We start from the raw sequence: 19,720 nt of genomic DNA on the forward strand, positions 1-19,720 counted from the left end.
TATTTGCTTCCCTTTCCTTACCTGGCACCTGGAGTTGTCCCAAGTCCCCTGGACCTCATCCCAGAACACAAATGGGACAGGAAGTTGGTGATGTCAACTGTGAAGTCCCTGCTGGGGGCCGGCTCCAGGTCAGACTGGGGGATCACGGTCAGATAGTAGATGCCTTCTCCAAAATGCAGGTCCTCTGGGCTCAGGATCCATGTGGACAGCCCATCTTCAGGAAGCGGGGGTCTGGATCCGTCTGAAGCCTCATGGAAACTGGACTAACATGACGGGAGAGGGGCACCAAGATGCCTTGGCAGGGAATCTGATCCTGATGGCTGCCCCGGTGTCCTAGGAGTACCCTCTCCTCCTGAGACCAGGAGCATGGAAGAAGAGGCACTCCCAAGTCAGGGTGCTGAGCACAGCTGCCAAATCAGACTGACCAGGTCTCAAATTCTGACTCTGTCCCTCCTTGGCTGTGTGACTTTGGGCCAGTTACTTAACCTCTCTGTTTTTATCTGAAAAGTAGAAATTTTATTCTTCTTCATCCCTAAGGGCTATTATGAGGATTGTAATGAGTTCAGTTCTGTGAGTGCTTGTCAGCTTCTTCAGGGCAAGTGTTCACCTAATATCACCTAGTAATAGTAATAATACCACCAACAGAAATAAGCACTGAATGTAGCAAGTGTTTTTCTGTTTTTCTTTTTCCCTATGGCCCTGATTCTCAAGTTTTAAGCTGGTCACATCCCCCAGGAAGCAGCTCAAGAAACTGGCCCAGTGGTGGGACTACCTGGAACAGCCGTTGGCAGGAGGTGAGCTTGGGCGTCGTTGCTGGTCACGCTGGGGTGGTAGCCGTAGCCCAGGCTGAGCATGAGTGGGATGTCAGATCTCCAGTGCAGCTGGATCCCCAAAGCCACACCCCCTGAAGTCAGGTTCACCCACAGAGCTTCAGGTCTGGTCAGGTTCAACACAGTTGGCTCGCTGTGTCCTTCTGAAAGCTGAGGCAGCAGGATCTGTCATCAGAAACAGTCAAATCAAGGGTGTGCGAGGACAGGAATGCCAGTGAGCGTCAGGGCTGCTGGGCAGGGTGAGCCCCTGGGGACCCGAAATCCACCCTGCGCGCTGCTCTTTCCACTAGTTTCTGGGGGCTGCTGTGACAAATGACCACAAACCTGGTGGCTTAAAACAACACAAATCTATTCTGTTACAGTTCTGGATGCCAGAAGCCCAAAACCAGTCTCACAGGGCGCAGTTGGCAGGGCTAGTTCCTTCTGGAGGCTCCAGGGGAGAATCCCCTTCTTTGCCTATTCCAGCTTCTGGAGGTGCCTGCAGTCCTTTGGCTCATGGCCCCTCCTTGCATCACCCAACCTCTTGCTTCTGTCATCAAATCACCTTTTACTTTTCTGGAGTCAACTCCCCCTCCGCCTGCCTCTTAAAAGGACCTCTTGATGACACTGGGCTCACCCAGATAACCCAGGATCATCTCTATATTTCAGGATCTTTAACTTGAATCACATCTGCAAAGTCCCCTTTTGCTACGTCAGGTGACGTATTCACGGCTCAGGGATGAGGAGGTAGATAGCTTGGGGACGTTTATTCAGCCAGTACTCATCGAGCTGCTCACCCCAGCTTGGGGCTGCATCTGCACAGAAAGTGCACAAGGGTGGCATATGAACTAGTGGTGGTGTCGATCAAAGAGTGGAGCAAGTAAGATTAAGTTAGGAGCACAGGCCGCAGAGGCACAGAGACCTCTGTTTGATCTTGACTCTGCCCTGTATTAACTCTGGGACCTCTGACCAATTAACAGACCACTTTGAGCATCAGTTCCTTTTCTTTTTCTTTCTTTCGTTTTCTTTTTTCTTTTTCTTTTTTTTGGCCTCACTGCACGACTTACGGATCTTAGTTCCCTGACCAGGGATCGAACCCAAGCCCTCAGCAGTGAAAACACGGAGTCCTAACCACTGGACCGCCAGGGAATTCCTGAGCCTCAGTTTCTTGTCATCAGTAGAATACATAGACTCATGGAGACTATTCAGAATGTTATCATATACAAAATACTGAGTCAGGTGCCAGATACACAGTAGCGCTCACCAGTTAGTTGCTGCTATTCCTCTGCTTTTACTCTTACATTAGAATTTCTCACAACCACTCTCCACTTAATCAGCTCTCCAGCTTAACTGATGCCCTCCATCCCCTTTTAAAAACAGACTGATTAATGCCCACCATGCACTTTTTATTTGCTCCTGGTGGCCCTCTACGGTAGACACAGGAATATGCCACCCAGCTCTCCCTTCTAGGAAGGACCTCCTACCCAGTCACAGGGAGTATGGTCAGCAGACAGGCTCCAGCTCTCAGCTCCTTCAGGGTCTGCCCTGAAGAATTTATTACTTATATTCCCTAGGAGCGGAGGACCTGCCATGCCATGCAGGGCCACGAGGGAAGCACTCGGTCAGGATGCAGGAGCAGGCGAGGGGGAAAGCCTAGTCCACAGCGTTATTGGGGTTTCCACAGGAAAGGCAAGACAGGGCATAGAAAACAGCTTAGAATTGGCCAGTCTGAATAATTCCAGCAGACTTTGGCTATAGGGCTGGTCTCTAGTTGGTACCTGGCCCTGGGATGATTTGGGGCAGAGCTTGAATATTGGCCTGGTGAGTGAGTGAGATAAAGGGGGTGGTTGGGGTATAGACTCAGGACTGGTTGGTGTTCACATGAAAGGTGTGCCCTGGCAGAGCCCTTGCTCTCTCTGAGAGAGCTGGCTGGCCCCGGGAGGGGCAGTCTCTCCCCGCCAGCAAGATTTTTAAGGTATCAAAACATCATAACATACAGAAGATAGCAAACACGATTGCTAGAGCCCTGGTGGCTGCTACTTGCTGCAGAGCCCCCTCTGGGTTGACTGAGCCTTTGTGGAGTCCGGATTGTAGTCTGACTTCTGTCCAATCTGTTTTCTTTCTTCACTCGCCACAAGCATTGATCTCTAGCAAGCATCTTGCACCACAAACACCTTCTCAGTGCCTGCTTCCAGGGAACTCAACCTACGACATCTCCTCTCTAGTAATCCTGGCAGCCCCTCCTGCCTGTCAGGCTGTATGCTCAACAATAGACAGTTGTGTCTGATCCCACACCCGCTAACGTCCATTGTACTTGTGATTGTAAGGGTCTGTTTTGATGATAGCTCTTATAGAGTGATAAGTTAACAAAGTAGGAGTGTAAAAGAACTATTTGCATAAAAACTTAAGTTGAAGGCTTTGAGAAGACTCAATGAAGATGAGTGGGGAAAAATTGTTATTGAATTAGTCACTGATGAGAAAACTGTAGAAGATTAGAAAAAAAGTCACTACAATCTCAAAAGAATCTGAACTCATACCAGTGTGCCTACATTTTTTATTCACTTTAAAGAAAATCTAACTATGTTCAGGGGATGATTTATGTAGTGAAGATGATTAAAATTCCAATCAACAGATTTAAAGAAACTTTCAGTTGTACACCTTAAGATTGATGATGATGTACATTTATAGTTTTACGTTAAAATACAATGCTTAAGGGAGGATAAAGATCATTTTTAATGATTCTCTTCTTTAATCTTTCTTTTTTTTTTTTTTCCCATAACCGACCAACTTTTGGTCCCAACCAAGTTGAAAAAGAAGACAGAAGCACCTCCTGACTTCTGAGAGCACCCCAACTCTACCTCGATATCCTCCGACAAATTCTTCACAGGCATGAGCTGTCCACTAGGGCTGGTCAGAGGGAGGCCACCAACAGTTCCGCTGACATCGAAGTGACTTCGCGCTGGGAATGGGTTCTTTGGGAAACTCTTCATCTGAAACCAGGAACAAAGAGTGTCAGCCAAGGGCCCCGAAGGCCGGAAGGTGACCAGTACCCTGTGTGAAGGATGAGGTTTCCTAAGATGGGATGGGCAAGTGGCTCTTGCCCTGTGGGGTGACTGGGAGGGCACCCCGCCTTTAGCTGCTGCTGTCTGTCCTGGTATGTGTCTTCCCTTCAGGATTGTGGCTTCAGAAAGGTGGGCCTAGAGAACCAATCAGACTTGTTACAGCCGAGCAGTTACTGGGCTATAAACAGTCTGAGCCTTTCTTCCTGCAAAGCCAGCAAGTCTCTAAGAGAAAGAAGTTTGTCTGCTTTCTCTGAGGCTCAAGGAGCAGAGAGTCAGATGTGCCCTAATTTGGGAATGGAAAGAGCCCTGAGTTTACTGTTTCCTAGCTATGGAACAAAGTCTGAAGAGCTTCTTTTCCAATGACTAATTAAACCAGGGCTGCTGGAGAAATTCCACAGCACAGTAGAAAGAGGATGGATTGGGGAGTCAGAGGCCGGGGTCTAAACCCCAGCTCTGCCACTTTGCTTGTGGCCTCAGGCAAGTCACTGAACCTCACCTGTAAAATGGGCATAATAATTCCATAATTGACAGGGTTGTTATCAACATAAATGAGCAAATATATGTGCAGGTGCTTTGCAAACTCTAAAGGGCTGTTCCCAGGGAGATTCCTTCCGTTGTTACCCTTATGTCCACAGGCACCCTACCGTCCTCCATGGAGCCAAGGGAGGGGGCAGCGGGCAGGGTGAAGGTCGCAGAGCTGGCAGCAGCAACGTGCACAGGGGAGCTTCGCTAACTCCGGGGCTGTATTCTTTCCACAAGGTGAGAACAGAGGTGCCAGGAGAGAGGGGAGAAGGTCAGATAGAGGAAGGTCTGCCCACCTCTTGCTCTACAGGGGTCCCGGCTTTAGCATCAGAGTGGGTGGCTCTTTGTGATCCCTGTAGATAGTCCTGCATATTTACATCAGTAGGAGCAGCACAGAAGCAGCCAATGTCTCCACTCTGGGCTGGCGGCTCCCTGAGGACAGGGCTGTGGCCAGCTTTGCCTACTGTGGCACCCCAGTGCCTAGAGCAGCGCCTGCCTCATGATGGTGGTCAATACGTATTTTGTTGAATGAATAAATGAGCTTGGCTGTAGACATTTCTCCAGACTTATCTCCCCTACCTACTTGACCTCTGATGTCATGGGCTCCCATAAAGCCATCTTTACTGGCCTTTGACCTCATCCCATCTGAGTAGGCTGGGGATCTGGTTTCAGACCCTAGTGCTGATCCAGATGCTGCTCTGGGAAACTGCCCCTGGGATCCAGGAGAGCACCCCTGGCAGGAGGAGCCAAGGGAGGGTGCTCGGAGCCGGGGGTCTCAGCGGTGCCTGCAGCGTCATCCAGCCCACGACTGTCATGGGGAGGGATGGAAGGGGGAGGGCATCCCCAGGTACTGGAGGAGGGCTCAGTGAGTGGTAGGCAGGAGCTCCATGGAGAAACTCCCAAGGCAAGTGCGTCCGGAATCCCCACAGGTCCACAGAGCAGCAGGCTTGCCAGACACAGTCTGGGTGAGGTTAAAAGTGGGCTAGTCCCCTTCATTCTGCCCCCTCACCTGCACAGCCCAACATGACCCATCTCTCAGGACACATGTGTGGCTCTGACACTGGCGTGGTGCTCACCACGTCCCTTCCTGTGCTGCACAAACACCCAACACGGGGACCTTCTCTTGGTGAAAAGCCCTTTCCACTCTAGCTCCCATCACTTCCCCCCCACTGCCAGGCAGGTCTCCTGGGCTCTGCCTGTCACAGGGTCTTGGGATGTGGGTGTGGCATGAGCCAGGTCAGGGGATACCACAGTGTAGCCGGTTACCTGTTTGTGTACACGGAGATGGAGGGGGCGGGCCAGCGTGGCTGGAAGGCCCCTGGGCAGTCCCCCCCCGGCAGGACGGCGGCCTGCATGTGCCCCACAGCTCCCAGCAGCTGGGGCACTATGGCTGTCTGGAAAAGGAAGCAGGGGATACTGCTGTGGACCGGTGTCCGTATACCACCTCTGGTTACTGCCACCAGGCTAGTGTGCCCTTTGGCGGGAACCGGCAGAGGAGCAAGGCGGAGACCATGATGGAAGGCCCCTTCCTGGGCACCAGGCGCTGTAGGGAGCCAAGAGTGAGCACTTAGAAGATTCCAGGCTCTGCCAGCAGGTGCTTTACCTCCCCTGCTTGGCAGACGGGGAGACAGAGGCACAGAGAGAGCGATGACTTGTGGCAGCCACGCACTGATGAGGGGAAGCGCCGGGATCACGGCAGGGCTCACTGTGCGCCTGTCCGTGCTGCTCCATTGGACCCTGACATCTGCCCACAGCCCAGGTCTTATTCGTGGGGAAATGGAAAGTCACAGGCAGAGCCATTGCACGGGGTCACCCGGGCTCAGACTCCAGTCCCCATGCAACCCAAGCCCTTGGGTGAAGATGTGGCGTCGCTGAAGCCAAGGCAGCCGTGGGGAGCAGGAGGGCTGGACGTCTGTGCAGAGTTCCTATCAGTGCGCAGGCTGCGCGTGCGTGCGTGCATTACGTCTGATGGGTGTGCGACCGTACGTGCGTGAATGTGAGTGTTACATGTGTGTTGAGGGGGACTGGGTGTGAATGTAAGTATTTGAGTGTGTGTGTGTGTGAGTGTAAGTGTGTGAATGTGTGTCTGAGTGAGTGTGGTTTGAGGGTGTGGGAGTATAAGTATCTGAGCATGAATGAGTGTGCGTATGTGGTCTTGTGTGTGACTGCAACCATATATGAGAGTCTGTGTGTTTGTGTGACTGTGTGGCCCTGTGTGAAGATAGGAGTGTAAATGTGCATCTGTGTGAGTGTGTGCCGGAGTGTGTGCTTCCCGATGTATGTGAGCATAAATGAGTGCCTAGAAGTGTGTGTGAATGTGTGAGTGTGTGTGATTGAATGTGTGTATGAGTGTTAGTGTTTGTGGGGGTGTGTGAGTGTGTGGATATGTGTTTGAGTGTGTTTGTGTGGCCGCGTGTGAGAATGTGTGTGTGAGTCCTTCTTGAACGCAGTGATGGCCCCACATGGTAAAGGGCTGTGGAGCAGCAGGTAATGGGTTCTGTGGCTCCGTCATGATGACGTCCTGGGTGCTGCGGCCACGTGAGGCTGTGCTGCAGCTCTTCTTACTCTGGGGGCTGCCTCTCTTCTAAAGATGTTCTGTGTCCTTGTCTAAGTGAAGCAGGAGTTGGATTCAAACCTGCAAGGGTGAACCTACGATCTCTCCAATGGGTGGCCTCTCCAGGATGAGGCAGAGCTTGTCCACCTACTACAGGTGAGGAGATGTGGCTGCAGGAAGTTGTGTCACTGGCCCAGGTCACAGGGCTTGTGAGTGACAAGGTCAGGGTTCAAACTCAGGCTGCCCCTTTTGAAGGCTACGCTTGGCCTGTTGTACACTGCCTCCCAGAAGCTCTAGTCTCTGGAGCCTTTCTTTCAGCTCCTAGAAAGGACTTTAACCTCAGTGCCTCAGTTTCCTCATCTGCAAGATGTGGAGAAAGATCCACCTAGAAGTGCTGGTATGAGCTGGGCACGTGGTAAGCGTGACGTCTGTGTCTGGGCTGGAACACCTACCTGGCTGCCACTGGCCCCTGCAGGCTCTTCTGGTCTGTCCCTCAGGGAAGCTTCCAGCACGCTGCACACAGCCTGGAACCAGGTCCCCGGTGGCCTCCTGGTGCCTCGGGTCCTCAGGATGGGCCTCGGCACTCACTGCCAACAGGGCCTCACTGGCATGCTGCAGAGCCCTGCTGGCCTCCCGCTGGGCTCACCCCAAGGAGGAGGAAGAACAGCATGCGCCCCTGCCTGGGTTAGACCAGCCCCTGGGCCATTCCAGGGACCAGCGCTGCAGTGGAGGGGAGCGAGGTGGGGGCTCAAGCCAGGGAAAATCTGGTCTGGGCCCGTCACACAAGCTGCCTGTGTCACTGACTTGAGGCCAGGTGTTCCTTCCCTATCACGTTCTAAGTTCCTTCAGGACACTAGCCTCATGCATCTCTGGATCTTTCCCAGAGTGCCTTGCTCAATGCCCAGCACATAGTAGGCATTCAGTAAACATTCACTGACTTGAGATAGCCGGCTGGCTGGCTGGCTGGCTGGCTGGCTGGATGGATGGACATAGCGCTTATTCCGATTTTGTAATTATATATGTATTTGTGAAATGGTTTAGTAACTGGCGGGCCCAGTTGTCTAAAAGTGCCATGAAGGCAGAGGCCATGGCTATGTGATTTGCTGATGAATTTTCAATGAGTTGCATAGTACCTGGCACATACTAGGCATCGGGGGAGCACTTGTTGAATGAATGAAAAAATTAATGCATGGATAAATGAGTGGAAGGGTGGAGAGACAGATGTATATGTACGTGTATAGATGTATGTGCATAGAAGGGATGCATGAGCAAATGGATGTGTAAAGTGGGAAGTGTGATATTAGGGTGATCAGGGGCCCAGAAATAAAGGTCAGCATAGCAGGCTCCAGGACCAGGAATGTGAGGGGGACAACCTCCTGACAGAGTGGGTGGGGCAGAGCCAAGACAGCTCTCCCCTTTACTGCTTACGGCTTCTTTATTGACATTTGTCTGCCACAGCATTGGGAACGTGGTGATTCAATTTGAGTTCTCCAAGAAGCAGGCCCTAAGGCAAGAATTTGACAACCAGTCATTTATTTGGAGATAATCCCAGGAAATGCTGGAAGCAGAATGGGGAAGTGAGACAGGGAAAGGTAGGAAGCCAGTCCAGGGGGTGTGATCAAGCCACTTACCTGGGGCTCAGTCCTACTTGGGAGGTCTCCACCAAGAGGAGCAGGGGAGCCGGGGTATCTGTACCCCAGCCCATTAGTCACTGAGAACTGCATTGACCCCCTGACATGTCCAACCTGCCATGTGGGCAGGCAGAATGGACTCTGGAGGGGAGGTCAGAGAAGGCCCCCAGGCAAAGAAAGGCAAGAGCTGGCAGCTGGACATCACAGTGCACTCAAGTGGGGGACATGGTCAGGTCAGCAGCAGCATCTGGACACACCCTTGACCACCCAATGATTAGTTAGATTCAGGTGCGCACCGGCTGGTGGGGGAGTGAGGTGTGTGAGCACACAGGCCATCACAAGCAGAGGGAGACCCAGGGCTGTGAGGGGGGCACCTTCCCTCCCTTGGCATCGCCCCTGTGGGGCCCTTGGGGACAAGAAGGCAGAAGTCTTGGAGGCCCTGTGACTGAGGGACCTGCGACCTGGGTTGGGGTTTGTTGTCAGCCACCCACCGCAGAGGTGCACGTCCTATTGCCTGGCTCAGCGGGTGGGAACTACTCACCGGGGCCAAGGGCGTGAGCTCCTCACTGCGGCGGGTCACCTCTTTCAGTGCCTCGGCCAGCTCCTGCACCTTCCGCGTGTCCCCCAAGGTGGTGCTGACCGCAGGCAGTGACCCCGCAGACACAGGATGTGCTCTCTGACCTTGGCATAGACATAGGAAGGTGGGGAGAGGAAATGTAATTCCAGTGGCTTGATGAAGCTGTTTCAGAAAGATTTGGGGTCTGAGAAAGTGACCAGGCTCATGTGGGGTTTTCCAAAGCCGGTAGACCTCTTCTTGTCTCCTAGGATGTGTGGTGGGCAGAATCATAGCCCAAAGATAGCTACATCCTAATCCCTGAAATCTATGGATATGTTACTCACATGGCCAAAGGCACTTCGGAAGAATCGCTTTGGAGATTTGATTAAGGATTCTGAAATGGGGAGAGTATCCTGTATTAACCAGTTGGGACCAATGTAATCACAAGGGTCTTTACTAGATGGAGGTAGGAGGGTCAGAGTCAGAGAAGATGTGATGATGGAGGCAGAGGAGGTGGAGAGGGAGAGGGAGATGGAGATGGGGAGAGAGGGACAGAGGGAGAGGAGTCGGGATTTGAAGATGCTGGTGTTGAAAATGGGGCAGGAAATGTGAGCAGCTTCTAGAAGCTGGAAAAGCCAATGGGTGGATTCTCCTCTAGAGCCTCCAGACAGTTCACAGCCCCACCACCACTTTGGTTTTAGCCCAGTGCGACTCATTTCAAACTTCTGACCTCCAGAAATGTAAGATAATAAATATGTGTTGTTTTAAGTCATAAAGTTAATGGTTATTTGTTATAGCAGCAGGAGGAAACTAATACAGGATGTCTTAAGCTTTCTCCAAATCTTGAAATCAAATATGTAGTATCTGGGGAATTCCCTGGCAGTCCAGTGGTTAGGACTCTGCACTCTCACTGCCAAGGGCCTGAGTTTGATCCCTGGTCAGGGAACTAAGATCCCATGTGCCACATGGCACGGCCAAAAAAAAAAAATCTGTAAAATCTGGCATTATTTAAAAACAAATGGTGTCTCAGGGTCTCACTGTGACTAAAATGGCATGAAATTCAGAAATTGGATTACTTTGTTGGCCCAGTATGGATGGGAGGTCTTGTTGCAGACTTGGGTCCCTGTGTGCCTTTGGGGCAATGGGGACAAGGATCCCTCCAGCCATCCCCCAACTCCAGCCTTAAGCCAGACCTACTGCGGCTTCTGGGGAGCATGCTTTCTAAGCCGCAAAGCCCTAATGAGAGGGGCTGGCTTTGGCTGAGGCAGAGAAAAACCTAAGAATATAATTTTAATACCACCCCATCAAACTTTCTGCATTTATAGAAATGTTCTGTCCCTGTTTTGTCCAGTAACATAGCCACTTGCCAAATGTGACTACATATTAAGCCCTTGAAATGTGGCTAGTGCAACCAGAGAACTGAATTTTTAACTTTATTTCATTAAAAGTCATTTTAATTTAAATGTACATGGCCAGACATGGCTCATCCAACAATCTGGAAGAACACAGATAGAGGTGAGTAATCCCTCTTACCCTCCCGTCCTGCTTGCTACTCACAACTCACTCTTCTAACTGTCTAACAGTTGTTCACAGCAGCTGCAGAGTTTGAGCATGTCTGCCAACAGCTCAGGGTGCAGCCAGGCTTCCATTCAGGGCGTGGCTTGGATGGAGGAAAGAATAGCCCTGTCTATGAGGGGACTCCTGTCAGAACGTTCTGGAACGAAAGTCAGGTAATGGATAATCTCATGTTTGCCTCTGCAGCTCTTCCCCATCCTTGGTCGCCATCCCGGAGACTGCTTTCATGGAGATGTCACTGGCTGCTGAGCCTCTGGCTCGTGGATTCACTCAGCGGGAGACGAGAGGGCAGGAGGAGAGAGAGCTGGAAGCTTTGCTCCCAGCGCCCTCCCTGCCGGGGTTGCCTGCCTCATCCTTCAAAGCCACCACTCCTACCGGGGAGCCCCCTCCACGCGTAGCTGCCCCTTGAGGATGCTGGTCACTTCAAGGTGAGCCTCTGGGGTCCTGTGTTCTCTGTCATTTGTTTCTGAAACCTTGCCCCCAGTTTTCTCAACAGAGCCCTTCTTAAAATCTTCTCCATTGCCCAGTTAGAGCTTGACGTCTGTCTCCCGACAGGACTCTGGTGTTTCATGAGAAGACCTTGCGTCAGGCTGTGCAGTCTGTGTGCTTAGGACCCCAGGGCATCCAAAGGGAAGTTTGCTGTAAGTTATGCTCGGGGTGAATGAGAGCCAAGTGGGGTGTGCGGGGGGTGGGAGTGGGGGAACTAGGTGAAGGAAGGGGCTGCGGTGAGAGGGCTGGAGGTGGGCAGGGGAAGAGTGAACCTGGGTTTGCTCCTGTCTTCACCACCTACTGGAAATGTGGACCCGGGAAAGCTGCTCACATCCTCGGCACCATGCTGAGGACTTTCAGGCAAACCCTTCAGGAACCAGAGGAGCCTGTCTTCTGTCCTCCGTGCCCAGCAGGTGTGATGCTGTGTGTGGTGCACGCAGGTAGCATGCCTGGGAGCACACACTGGGAGTGGGAGTAATCATACCTTTTGCCAGAGTTGTTTCTAATGCTAGGTTGTAGCACATGGAATGGCCATTTTTGTGGATTAAAACTGGTTGAATGTTGGCAATTTCATATGATTTGACCCACAGCTACAGTGAATGTAATTCTTAACATTCACCACAACCTTATGAGGAAAATACTATTATTGTCCCTGTTTTCCAGGTGGGGAAACTGAGGCTTAGAGAGATTCAGGCCTGTGTCAATAGAGATGGTAAATGACAGAGCTGGGACAACATCAAACCATTAACCGTATGACCAAGATGGGGTCGCTTTTCTCCTCTGGTCCTCGGTTTCATCCTCTTTAGTAGGAAGAGACTGGAGTGGTACCCTCTAAATTCCCTCCTGCCCTAGAAACCTGTGGCTCCGTGAGGCTGAGCAGAGAAAGCAGACTTCCTTCATCCTGTGTCACTCACTGAAAGGACCAGAAGAGGGAGGTGACATCAACAACTCGGGAGGCACCCAAAGACTTCTCCACAGATCCGTGGACCCCACTGCCCACCCCGAATGGCTGCATACAGACCCCAGGGCCCCAGCAAAGGGACAAAGGAGTCCATCGGGAGCACCTTTTGCTGGCATCCTCTCTCAGCGGCTGCCCGGAGCCCGGCCCTTGGCACTGCTGGTCCAGCACGGATGACACAGACCTGGCCAGCTGGAAGAGCTGCTCAGGGCCATGCCCGCCCTGCAGAGTGGCGGTGACATTGTCCCACACTGCGGCCTGAAATGCCGCATCCTCCACACGGGTGCCTCCACGTGCGGCCTAACGGGAGACCAGAGACATGCTCAGAGCAGGAGGGTCTCAGCCCATCAGTTCTTGTTCCAGAACCTGGAGCCTGAAGTTCCTGGCCTGCACGTGGTGAAACAGAGCAGGGCTGGACGGCTTGGCGCCTGGCATGGGGGCTCTTCTGAGGCTGGAGGGCAGGGGACCCACTTGTGCCAGCAGCCAACGGCCACCAAAAGCAAGTCTCAGGCAGGTCATTACTTCTCCCCTCACTGCCCTCCTCATCGTGCTCTCAGGCCCTTCCACTCCAGCACGCTTCTGACCCTTGAAATTCACTTGAGATTTTATCCAGCCTCTGCCTTATAGACCTGTTGGCTGATCTGGGTCCTCCTTCTTCTGGACTCTGAAGGCACTTGGGCTGACTCACCTCTGGATCCTTCTGCCCCCATCTCCCTCAGGTCCCCCACCCCAAGTCCCCCAGGCCCTTCCCCTATACTGGCCACTAGTCATAAGATCTACAAAGATGGAGACCACATCTGTTTTGTCCACGGCTATATCCCCAGGACCGGGCACATAGTAGGTGCTCTGTAAATACACGTTGAAGGAATGAATGAATCAACCACTCATCTGGTCATACCCTCGGCTCCCTTCAACCCGGCCACCCTTTTGTTGAGGTTTAGACAAGTCAAGAAGTTGTCTTAGTAGAGAAACAGTGGCTGCCACCCACCTTAACTGCTGCCTGGGTCTGCTGTCTGTCACCCACGTGATTGCAGACAGAAATGACCACTGTCAGCATGAAGTCATTGTTTTCTGATCCAAGTGGCAGGTAAACTGATGGGAGGGCAGGTTCAGGGCCACAGTGTAGACAGGAACCTGGCAAATGGACATTGGACAATTAGGGGGGCATCTCCAGGCCCCAGGGACACTGTAAACCCACCAAGGTAGAGCCTGATGACAAGGACACAAAAGCCACAGCTCGTGAAGTCAGGGCAGGCACTCGTGGACTCCATACTTCCCGGGAAAAGATGGCTATTTATGCCAATCCACTGTCGTCTCTAAGTAATCACGTGCTGCTGTGACTTTGGAATAATTTTACTAAAATCCATGAAAGTTTTCAGCAAAAGAATCCCCCATTTACAAGCTTTTTAGAAAAATTCAAGGTGGTAAACCAAATTACGAAAAGGAGAAAGAGGAGGAGGAGGAAAAGAAGATCTTAACAATTGGTTCAAGACGTATCCAAACTCCCTCAAATGTCACTTCCTGTACAAAGGCCTTCCCAGGCCGCTCTATCTAAAGCAGCGCCCCTGCCCTGTGTCTTTGTTTACCAGCTATCTCTACCACTAATTATAAATACAGTGAGGTCAGAGACTTCCTCTCTTTTGTTCACTGCTGTATATCTAGGACCTAGAACGGAGCCTGACGTTCAATACGTCTGCTGTAAGAGTGAATGAATGAATGAATATCCTTCGTATCCTTAAAGGGGACCCGCCTATCATTGGAATCACTTCGTTGTAGTGTGCAGACCATCACGGCGTTCTCGAATTGTAATTGACAGCTCATTTTTATATGGTCACACTTCCCTGCCCCTTACTGGAGCAGCTAGCCTGGCGTCTCCATTTAGGGGGACGCAGGTTTGAAATGAAATCTGCTTACCTTCCTTGAATTGGTCCCTTCCAGACTCAGACCCAGTCATGGCCCTTTGAACAGCCCTGCATTCCATGTCCATCTGACGGGCACCCCACGAAAACCACAATCCCTTGGGTCTGAGAATGGGGCCCCTCCACCTTCGCCTAGTCAATGGGTTCAGTTTATGTCCTTGCGGCGTTTAATGCCGGACCCTGGGGAGCACCCCTGCAACACTCCTGGAGCCTAGGTTTGCAGGAAGGTCCCAATCTGACTGGCACATTTTCAGAGCTCTTGTGAGGGTCACAGAATGCCAAAGGCCATTGGGAGGAGACAAGGACTCAAACGGGCCCGCCAAGGACCAACCACCCCCGAATCGGAAGAGCAGAGGCAATGTGGGCGCTCACCCCGTCTCTCCTGCTGCTGCCCTGCTGCTGTCTTGGGTGTGGGTTGTGCTGACAGGACACTGGCTGGGGCACTGAAGTGGGGCGGCATCAGCGTGCTCCGTCCTCTCCTGTAAACCTGTGCAAACAGGTCTCGTCTCAGCTCAGCATGCTCTGTGACATCGCCCATTCCCAGCTACCTCCCGCAAGGTGGGGTCAGCATCGTGGACGGTTCTGTGAACCAGGCCACCCCTGTCCTGAGTAGCTCCAGGGGTCGGGGCTACTCCGAGTGTGCACTGAGGAGTGGTATCCTGGTAGCAACCCCACGTGGTCACACTTCTGCATATCCTCCTCCATTTAGCCCGTTCCACGTCCCTCATGCCACGATAGAGGTTGTTTTGGCCTCCACAGTTGTGGAGAAGATAGGGAGTTACTGCTTCTCACCTCGCTGAGATGTGTGGCAGGGTCTTTGTGCCTGGGGGCGGGGCTTCAGGGTCATCCTGCAAACCCCTCTCACACATGGAACATATTCTTTGCAGCTCCCAGAGAGAGACAGGCACCTATTCTTGGAGAGGATGAGCCCAGGAGCTGAGGGGAGAGCTAGTCCCAAGCCGGTACCTGACTCCAGGCAGAAGCAGTACTCCAGGAGCCCCAGGGCGGCGGAAGCGTTGCAGAAGATGGCAAAGCTCGTCAGAACAGTGCCCTCCTCTGGGGCAGTGGTACAGGTGGGCAGTGGGAGCTGATCACGTAGGTGCCCTCCCTGTAGGCGTGCTGGGTCACTGCTGGGGAGAGGAGACGGAGGGTGCTTAGGGGGTTGTGTGAGGCGCACAAACTCCGCCATGGTTCACGATCTCCTGGGAGCTTGTTCAACATGCAGGTTCCCAGGCCCCTCTCCAGGGCCTCAGACCTCTCTGTAGATTCTGGGATGGGGCCCAGAAATCTGCATATCTAACAACTCCCACGCCCACCCCCTCACCACCTTGATGCAGGGCATTCCAGGGTCTCTGAGAAACTGGGCAGAGATAGAATCCCAGTCCTGCCATTTACTATCCATGTGACCTTGGCTTTAACCTTTTTAAGAATCAGTTTCTCATCTGTAAAATGGGGCTAATAATAATAGCTTCCTCCCAGAGCTTTAGTGAGGAGGGAGTATATCGGGAAACAAGACTTGCTCAAGAGACCCAGTTAGGACGGGCCACAGCCAGGATCTGGAAACACTCAGAACTCCCCCCAAACCATGGGCACCATGAAGAGCCCCCAGCTAAGCTGCGCCAATACCCCACACCACCTGTTATAATCACCTGGTTTTTCAAAAGGAGTGCACACCTGGAAGAGCTGGGCATAGAGAATTTTAATCAGTTAAAATGAATTCCCTGGCCTACACTTAATTCAGAAGGTTTGGGGTGAACCCAGGAGTGTGCCTTTTAAACTAGTACCCCAGGTTATCCTGGGCAGGTGGTCTATGGGCCACTTTGAGAAATACTGAATCAAAGGAATGCATCTGAAAAAGAGTAATCACCCCATTATCTATCTTTTTGAGAGTCTACTTTTCCTGCTGCTCTGGGCTTGTTTTAAGTGAGAAGCACTGAATCGCCTGGCAGGACGTGCAGGCTGCACACCCCACTGCTTTTACCACTGGTGGTATGTCATCCACCCTGCATCACACAGTTCAGAGGCGGGTGTTTCTGTTCTGCCGTTTGCATGAGAGGAAATTGAGGCACAGAGACCTTGAATCCAATGCCTGAAGTCTTCCAGTTAGAACGTGGCGGTGGTGGGATTCACACCAGAGCCTGTGTATGGCCCCCGCCCTGCACTGATGTCCCCTGTTTCAGCGCTCCTGGGTTTGTCTTGCTCACTGTCTGCAAGAGACAGGATCTGTGACATGAGACTGAAGGAGGCCTTCCCACCTCTGACTCTGGTTCCAGTGGCCTGGCTGCTGGTCCTCAGGAAGAAGCTGTTCAGCAGCAGGGTGGCGGTGTCCTGAAGGAGGATTAAAGAACGCGGCCAGAATCCTCGGAGTCTGCAGGCCGCCGGGAGGGGCTCGGCCTGAAAGAGAGCACAGTCCAGGGCCCCTGAGGCTGCAGCCAGCCTACAGGACTCAGCAGGGCAGTGGCTTCTGACCCTGGGAGGCCTTTCGGATTTGTCTCCAATGGATGGACGGCAGTATCACCTGCTTTCCTGAGGTCAGCCCAAATAGCTCATCTCCAGCCGCGTTAGAGTGTTTGTCCTTGGCCAGGTTCCCTGGAAGCAGAGTCTGAGACAAGGATTTGTGTGCAGGGCATTTATGAGGGAGGGCTCTCAGGCAAAACCAGGAGGGCAGGGAGGGAAGCCGAATGGGGTGGAGAATGAAACAAGGCAAAGAAGTGGTTTCGGGAGGCATCCAGCTTCATTCAGCCTGATCCCATGGGGAGCTCTGGAGCATAAGCTGCACCATAGAAATTGTCTCACTCAGAGCCCGGGGGGCTAGGCTGTTAGACCCCACAGTTATTGGCCAGCAGCCGCCCCATCGCAACTGGGGGATGCCTGCATCAGCCTGGTAAGGATGGGCTGGGCACCCACAGCATCTGCTGCGATGTTTCCCTATTGTTTCTGCTCCGCTGCATCCGTTCTGTCTTCTGACCAATGCTCCCCAGCCCCCGACTCCTACTCCTCGGGCTCTGAGTGGAGTTGACCAACCCCCAGCTCAGTCCTGGACATGTGACTCAGGTCTGGTCAATCAAAGTGGGAAGACGTTTCTGTTTTTGAGAGGCTGCCAGTGTCCTCGCCTTCTCCAGCAGGGTGTCATCTAAATACCAGCTGAACACGGCTGCTGCAGACTTGTCCCCCACGGTGACCTTGAGCATAACGCCCCTGCTGGCATTCACTGGCCTGCAGTTCTCACAGCTGAAAGGGAGACAGAGAAAGGAGCAGGGATGCTCCCTTAGACGTTGTGGCCGCCCGCCTGGTCTTTTGTCCAGTTCTTCTCAAGTCCTTTGAGAAGGTAGGAAATGGCTTTGTCAAGTGAAAGATGGAATAAAAACAACTTCTGCCCCAACCAAAACCAGGTCACGAAGATGAAGCGATTCATTCCTGCCTGAATTCCCATTTCATTAACTGCACAGGAGAATGACACGGAAAGTGTGTGAGGCTGAGAGAGGACCCTAGACTCCAATCCCGCCCCTGCCACTTGTGAATGACCGCTTTGCACAAGTCACTTAACCTCTCTGAGCCTCAGTTTCCTCACCTGTAAAGTGAGGGGATAAGAGCAGTCAATTTCCATGATTCTTTCTAGTGCTAATAATGATCAGTGAATCCTGTGATTTTACAGCACATATGCCACATCCCATTGTTATTAGCTTAGCCAGTGCTGACCACAACCCTATGAGAATCCCCATATCACAGACGAGCAAACTGAGCTCAGAAAGTTGTGTGATTAGTCCCAGTGACACAACTCCTGAGTGGGGGATGGAACATGGGCCCACACGTCTGGACCCGAGTCCTGGGCCTTCTGTGTAATGTCATATTCCCTCACATGAGCCAGTGAGAGATCACTGACTCCTGCTGTGTCCAACCCATCCCCAGTCCTTTTAGTATGAGCTTTAAAATAGCTCTCGAATCTCCCCACTTCTGTCTTCACGTCTACCCTAGTGCAAGTGAGCCAGACATTCTCCATTTGCCCCTGCAGCCCACTTGCCATCAACTCTGTGGCTCTGTGCGCCAGGGACTGATCTCCATAAACTGCATCACCGAGTCTCCACACCTGCCAGTGGGCCCAGCCAGTGGGGAGCATTGAGAGGAGAGAGGTTGGGATAGTTATTCACCACTTTCCCTGTTCCCTACCAAATGGACTGCAGTTGGCAGAGGCCGTGTTCCTCTGGCCAAGGCCACAGCTCGTGCCGGGGGCACCTCTCCTGCAGCTGCAGCTCCCAAGGGGGTTCCAGAGATGCCATCCCCTTCTCTTACCCCTGCAGGCCTAAGAGGGACAATGGCTTCCTCCTGTTGTAGTCCTGCATTGTCATCCCTGGTTGATCCCCTTATCCCTGCCCTTGTCTGTAAATAGACCCTTTGTCCAACTTCCCTCCGTTCCCAATTTCAGTGAGCCATCTGCTTCCTTTAGGGACCCAGCTGATGGCCGCGCTACCTTGAACTCTCACCTTGATTCCTGCAAGTGCCTGAGCAACCTCCCTGAGTCCTCTCTCGCCGCCTCCCGACCCCGCCCCAGCCACTTCTCCACCCTGCTACCAGAGCGTTTGGAAGCAAAACGTGATCATGTTCCCAGCCTGCTTAAAAGTCTTGGGTGGCTTTCCAGAACTCTTAGGATAAAGGCCGAAATCATGTGTCTGACATAACCCTCAAGGCCCTGCCGGAGCCAGGCCTTGCCTGCTCTTCCTCCATGCTCCAGCCACACCAGCCTCTTTCACTTCCGGATTATTGTATGCTCCCTCCCTTTACTGTCTGTCCTGTCTCCCGCCCTCCCTTTTCCTGGCCAAGTTAATTCCTCTTCTGTCTTCACATCTCTGCTGAGGGCAGCCTTCCCTGACCCCGAGTCAGGGAAGTTGTCATAGAGGCGTGCTCTCTCCTTCCATTCATTTGTGTGAACCACTGCTGATCACCAAGTAACCCCAGTGAGAACTGAGACTGGGTCTGGTTTTACCCACCACTGTACGTCCTACCCATTAGTCAGTGTAGCCAGAGCTGGCACTCAGTACATGTTGGCCAAATGGCAGCCCTGCGGGAATTTGCTCTGGTGCTCCCACCTGACTCGCAGCCTGAGTTCCAGGGGGTCAGACACACAGAGGCACTACTTCTCCAGGTTCTCCAGCTCCCAGCCTCTCCAGACTGCCAGGGGCAGGGTAACAGCAGAGTCAGGCATCGGCAGGCGGGACGGTGGCACTACCAACTCCCTCTGGTCTGTGCGGCGCAGCTGCCTCTCCACACAGTCGCTCCACTGAGCCCAGCAGTGCCCTGAGAGAGAGAGGTAGGCCAACACTGTGATCCACCCAGGCACCTTGAACTTGACACATGTGGCTACCTTCTGGTTTGGGGTTTTTAGAAGAAATGGGTCATGGATAAGAAAATTGGTTCCAAATAGAGATTTTTTTTTTTTAGTTTCAGGTTGAAGGAATGGTGCCACGGAAGAATGTTTCTGGGGAAATGACCCCCGCTTCACCCAGACTCTGAGCAAACCTGCAGGATGTGTTGGCTTGTTTTGCATCAGTGACTTGCACTGGTGAGGAGGCCAGCACAGAGCAGGAGAAGCGCCCAGAGGATATACAGCCCCGCCTGGGAGAAGGCGCCTTCTTGTCCCTGGTGTAAGT

General features: G+C 52.6%; 1 protein-coding gene across 1 annotated transcript in view; it reads right to left on the minus strand.

The window, feature by feature from the left end:
- PKD1L2 (polycystin 1 like 2) overlaps positions 1–19,720 on the minus strand; it is an 83,042-nt gene that overhangs the window by 32,071 nt on the left and 31,251 nt on the right. The window contains 16 exon segments of the mRNA XM_032614834.1: positions 20–71; positions 74–214; positions 773–995; positions 3,668–3,799; positions 4,493–4,595; positions 5,660–5,787; positions 7,400–7,477; positions 7,479–7,583; positions 9,120–9,252; positions 12,263–12,456; positions 13,145–13,290; positions 15,042–15,158; positions 15,161–15,205; positions 16,331–16,469; positions 17,189–17,306; positions 19,160–19,367. Coding sequence (XP_032470725.1) covers positions 20–71; positions 74–214; positions 773–995; positions 3,668–3,799; positions 4,493–4,595; positions 5,660–5,787; positions 7,400–7,477; positions 7,479–7,583; positions 9,120–9,252; positions 12,263–12,456; positions 13,145–13,290; positions 15,042–15,158; positions 15,161–15,205; positions 16,331–16,469; positions 17,189–17,306; positions 19,160–19,367 — 2,062 coding nt within the window.

Source organism: Phocoena sinus, chromosome 19 (assembly GCF_008692025.1).
Source record: "Phocoena sinus isolate mPhoSin1 chromosome 19, mPhoSin1.pri, whole genome shotgun sequence".
Lineage (NCBI taxonomy): Eukaryota > Metazoa > Chordata > Mammalia > Artiodactyla > Phocoenidae > Phocoena > Phocoena sinus.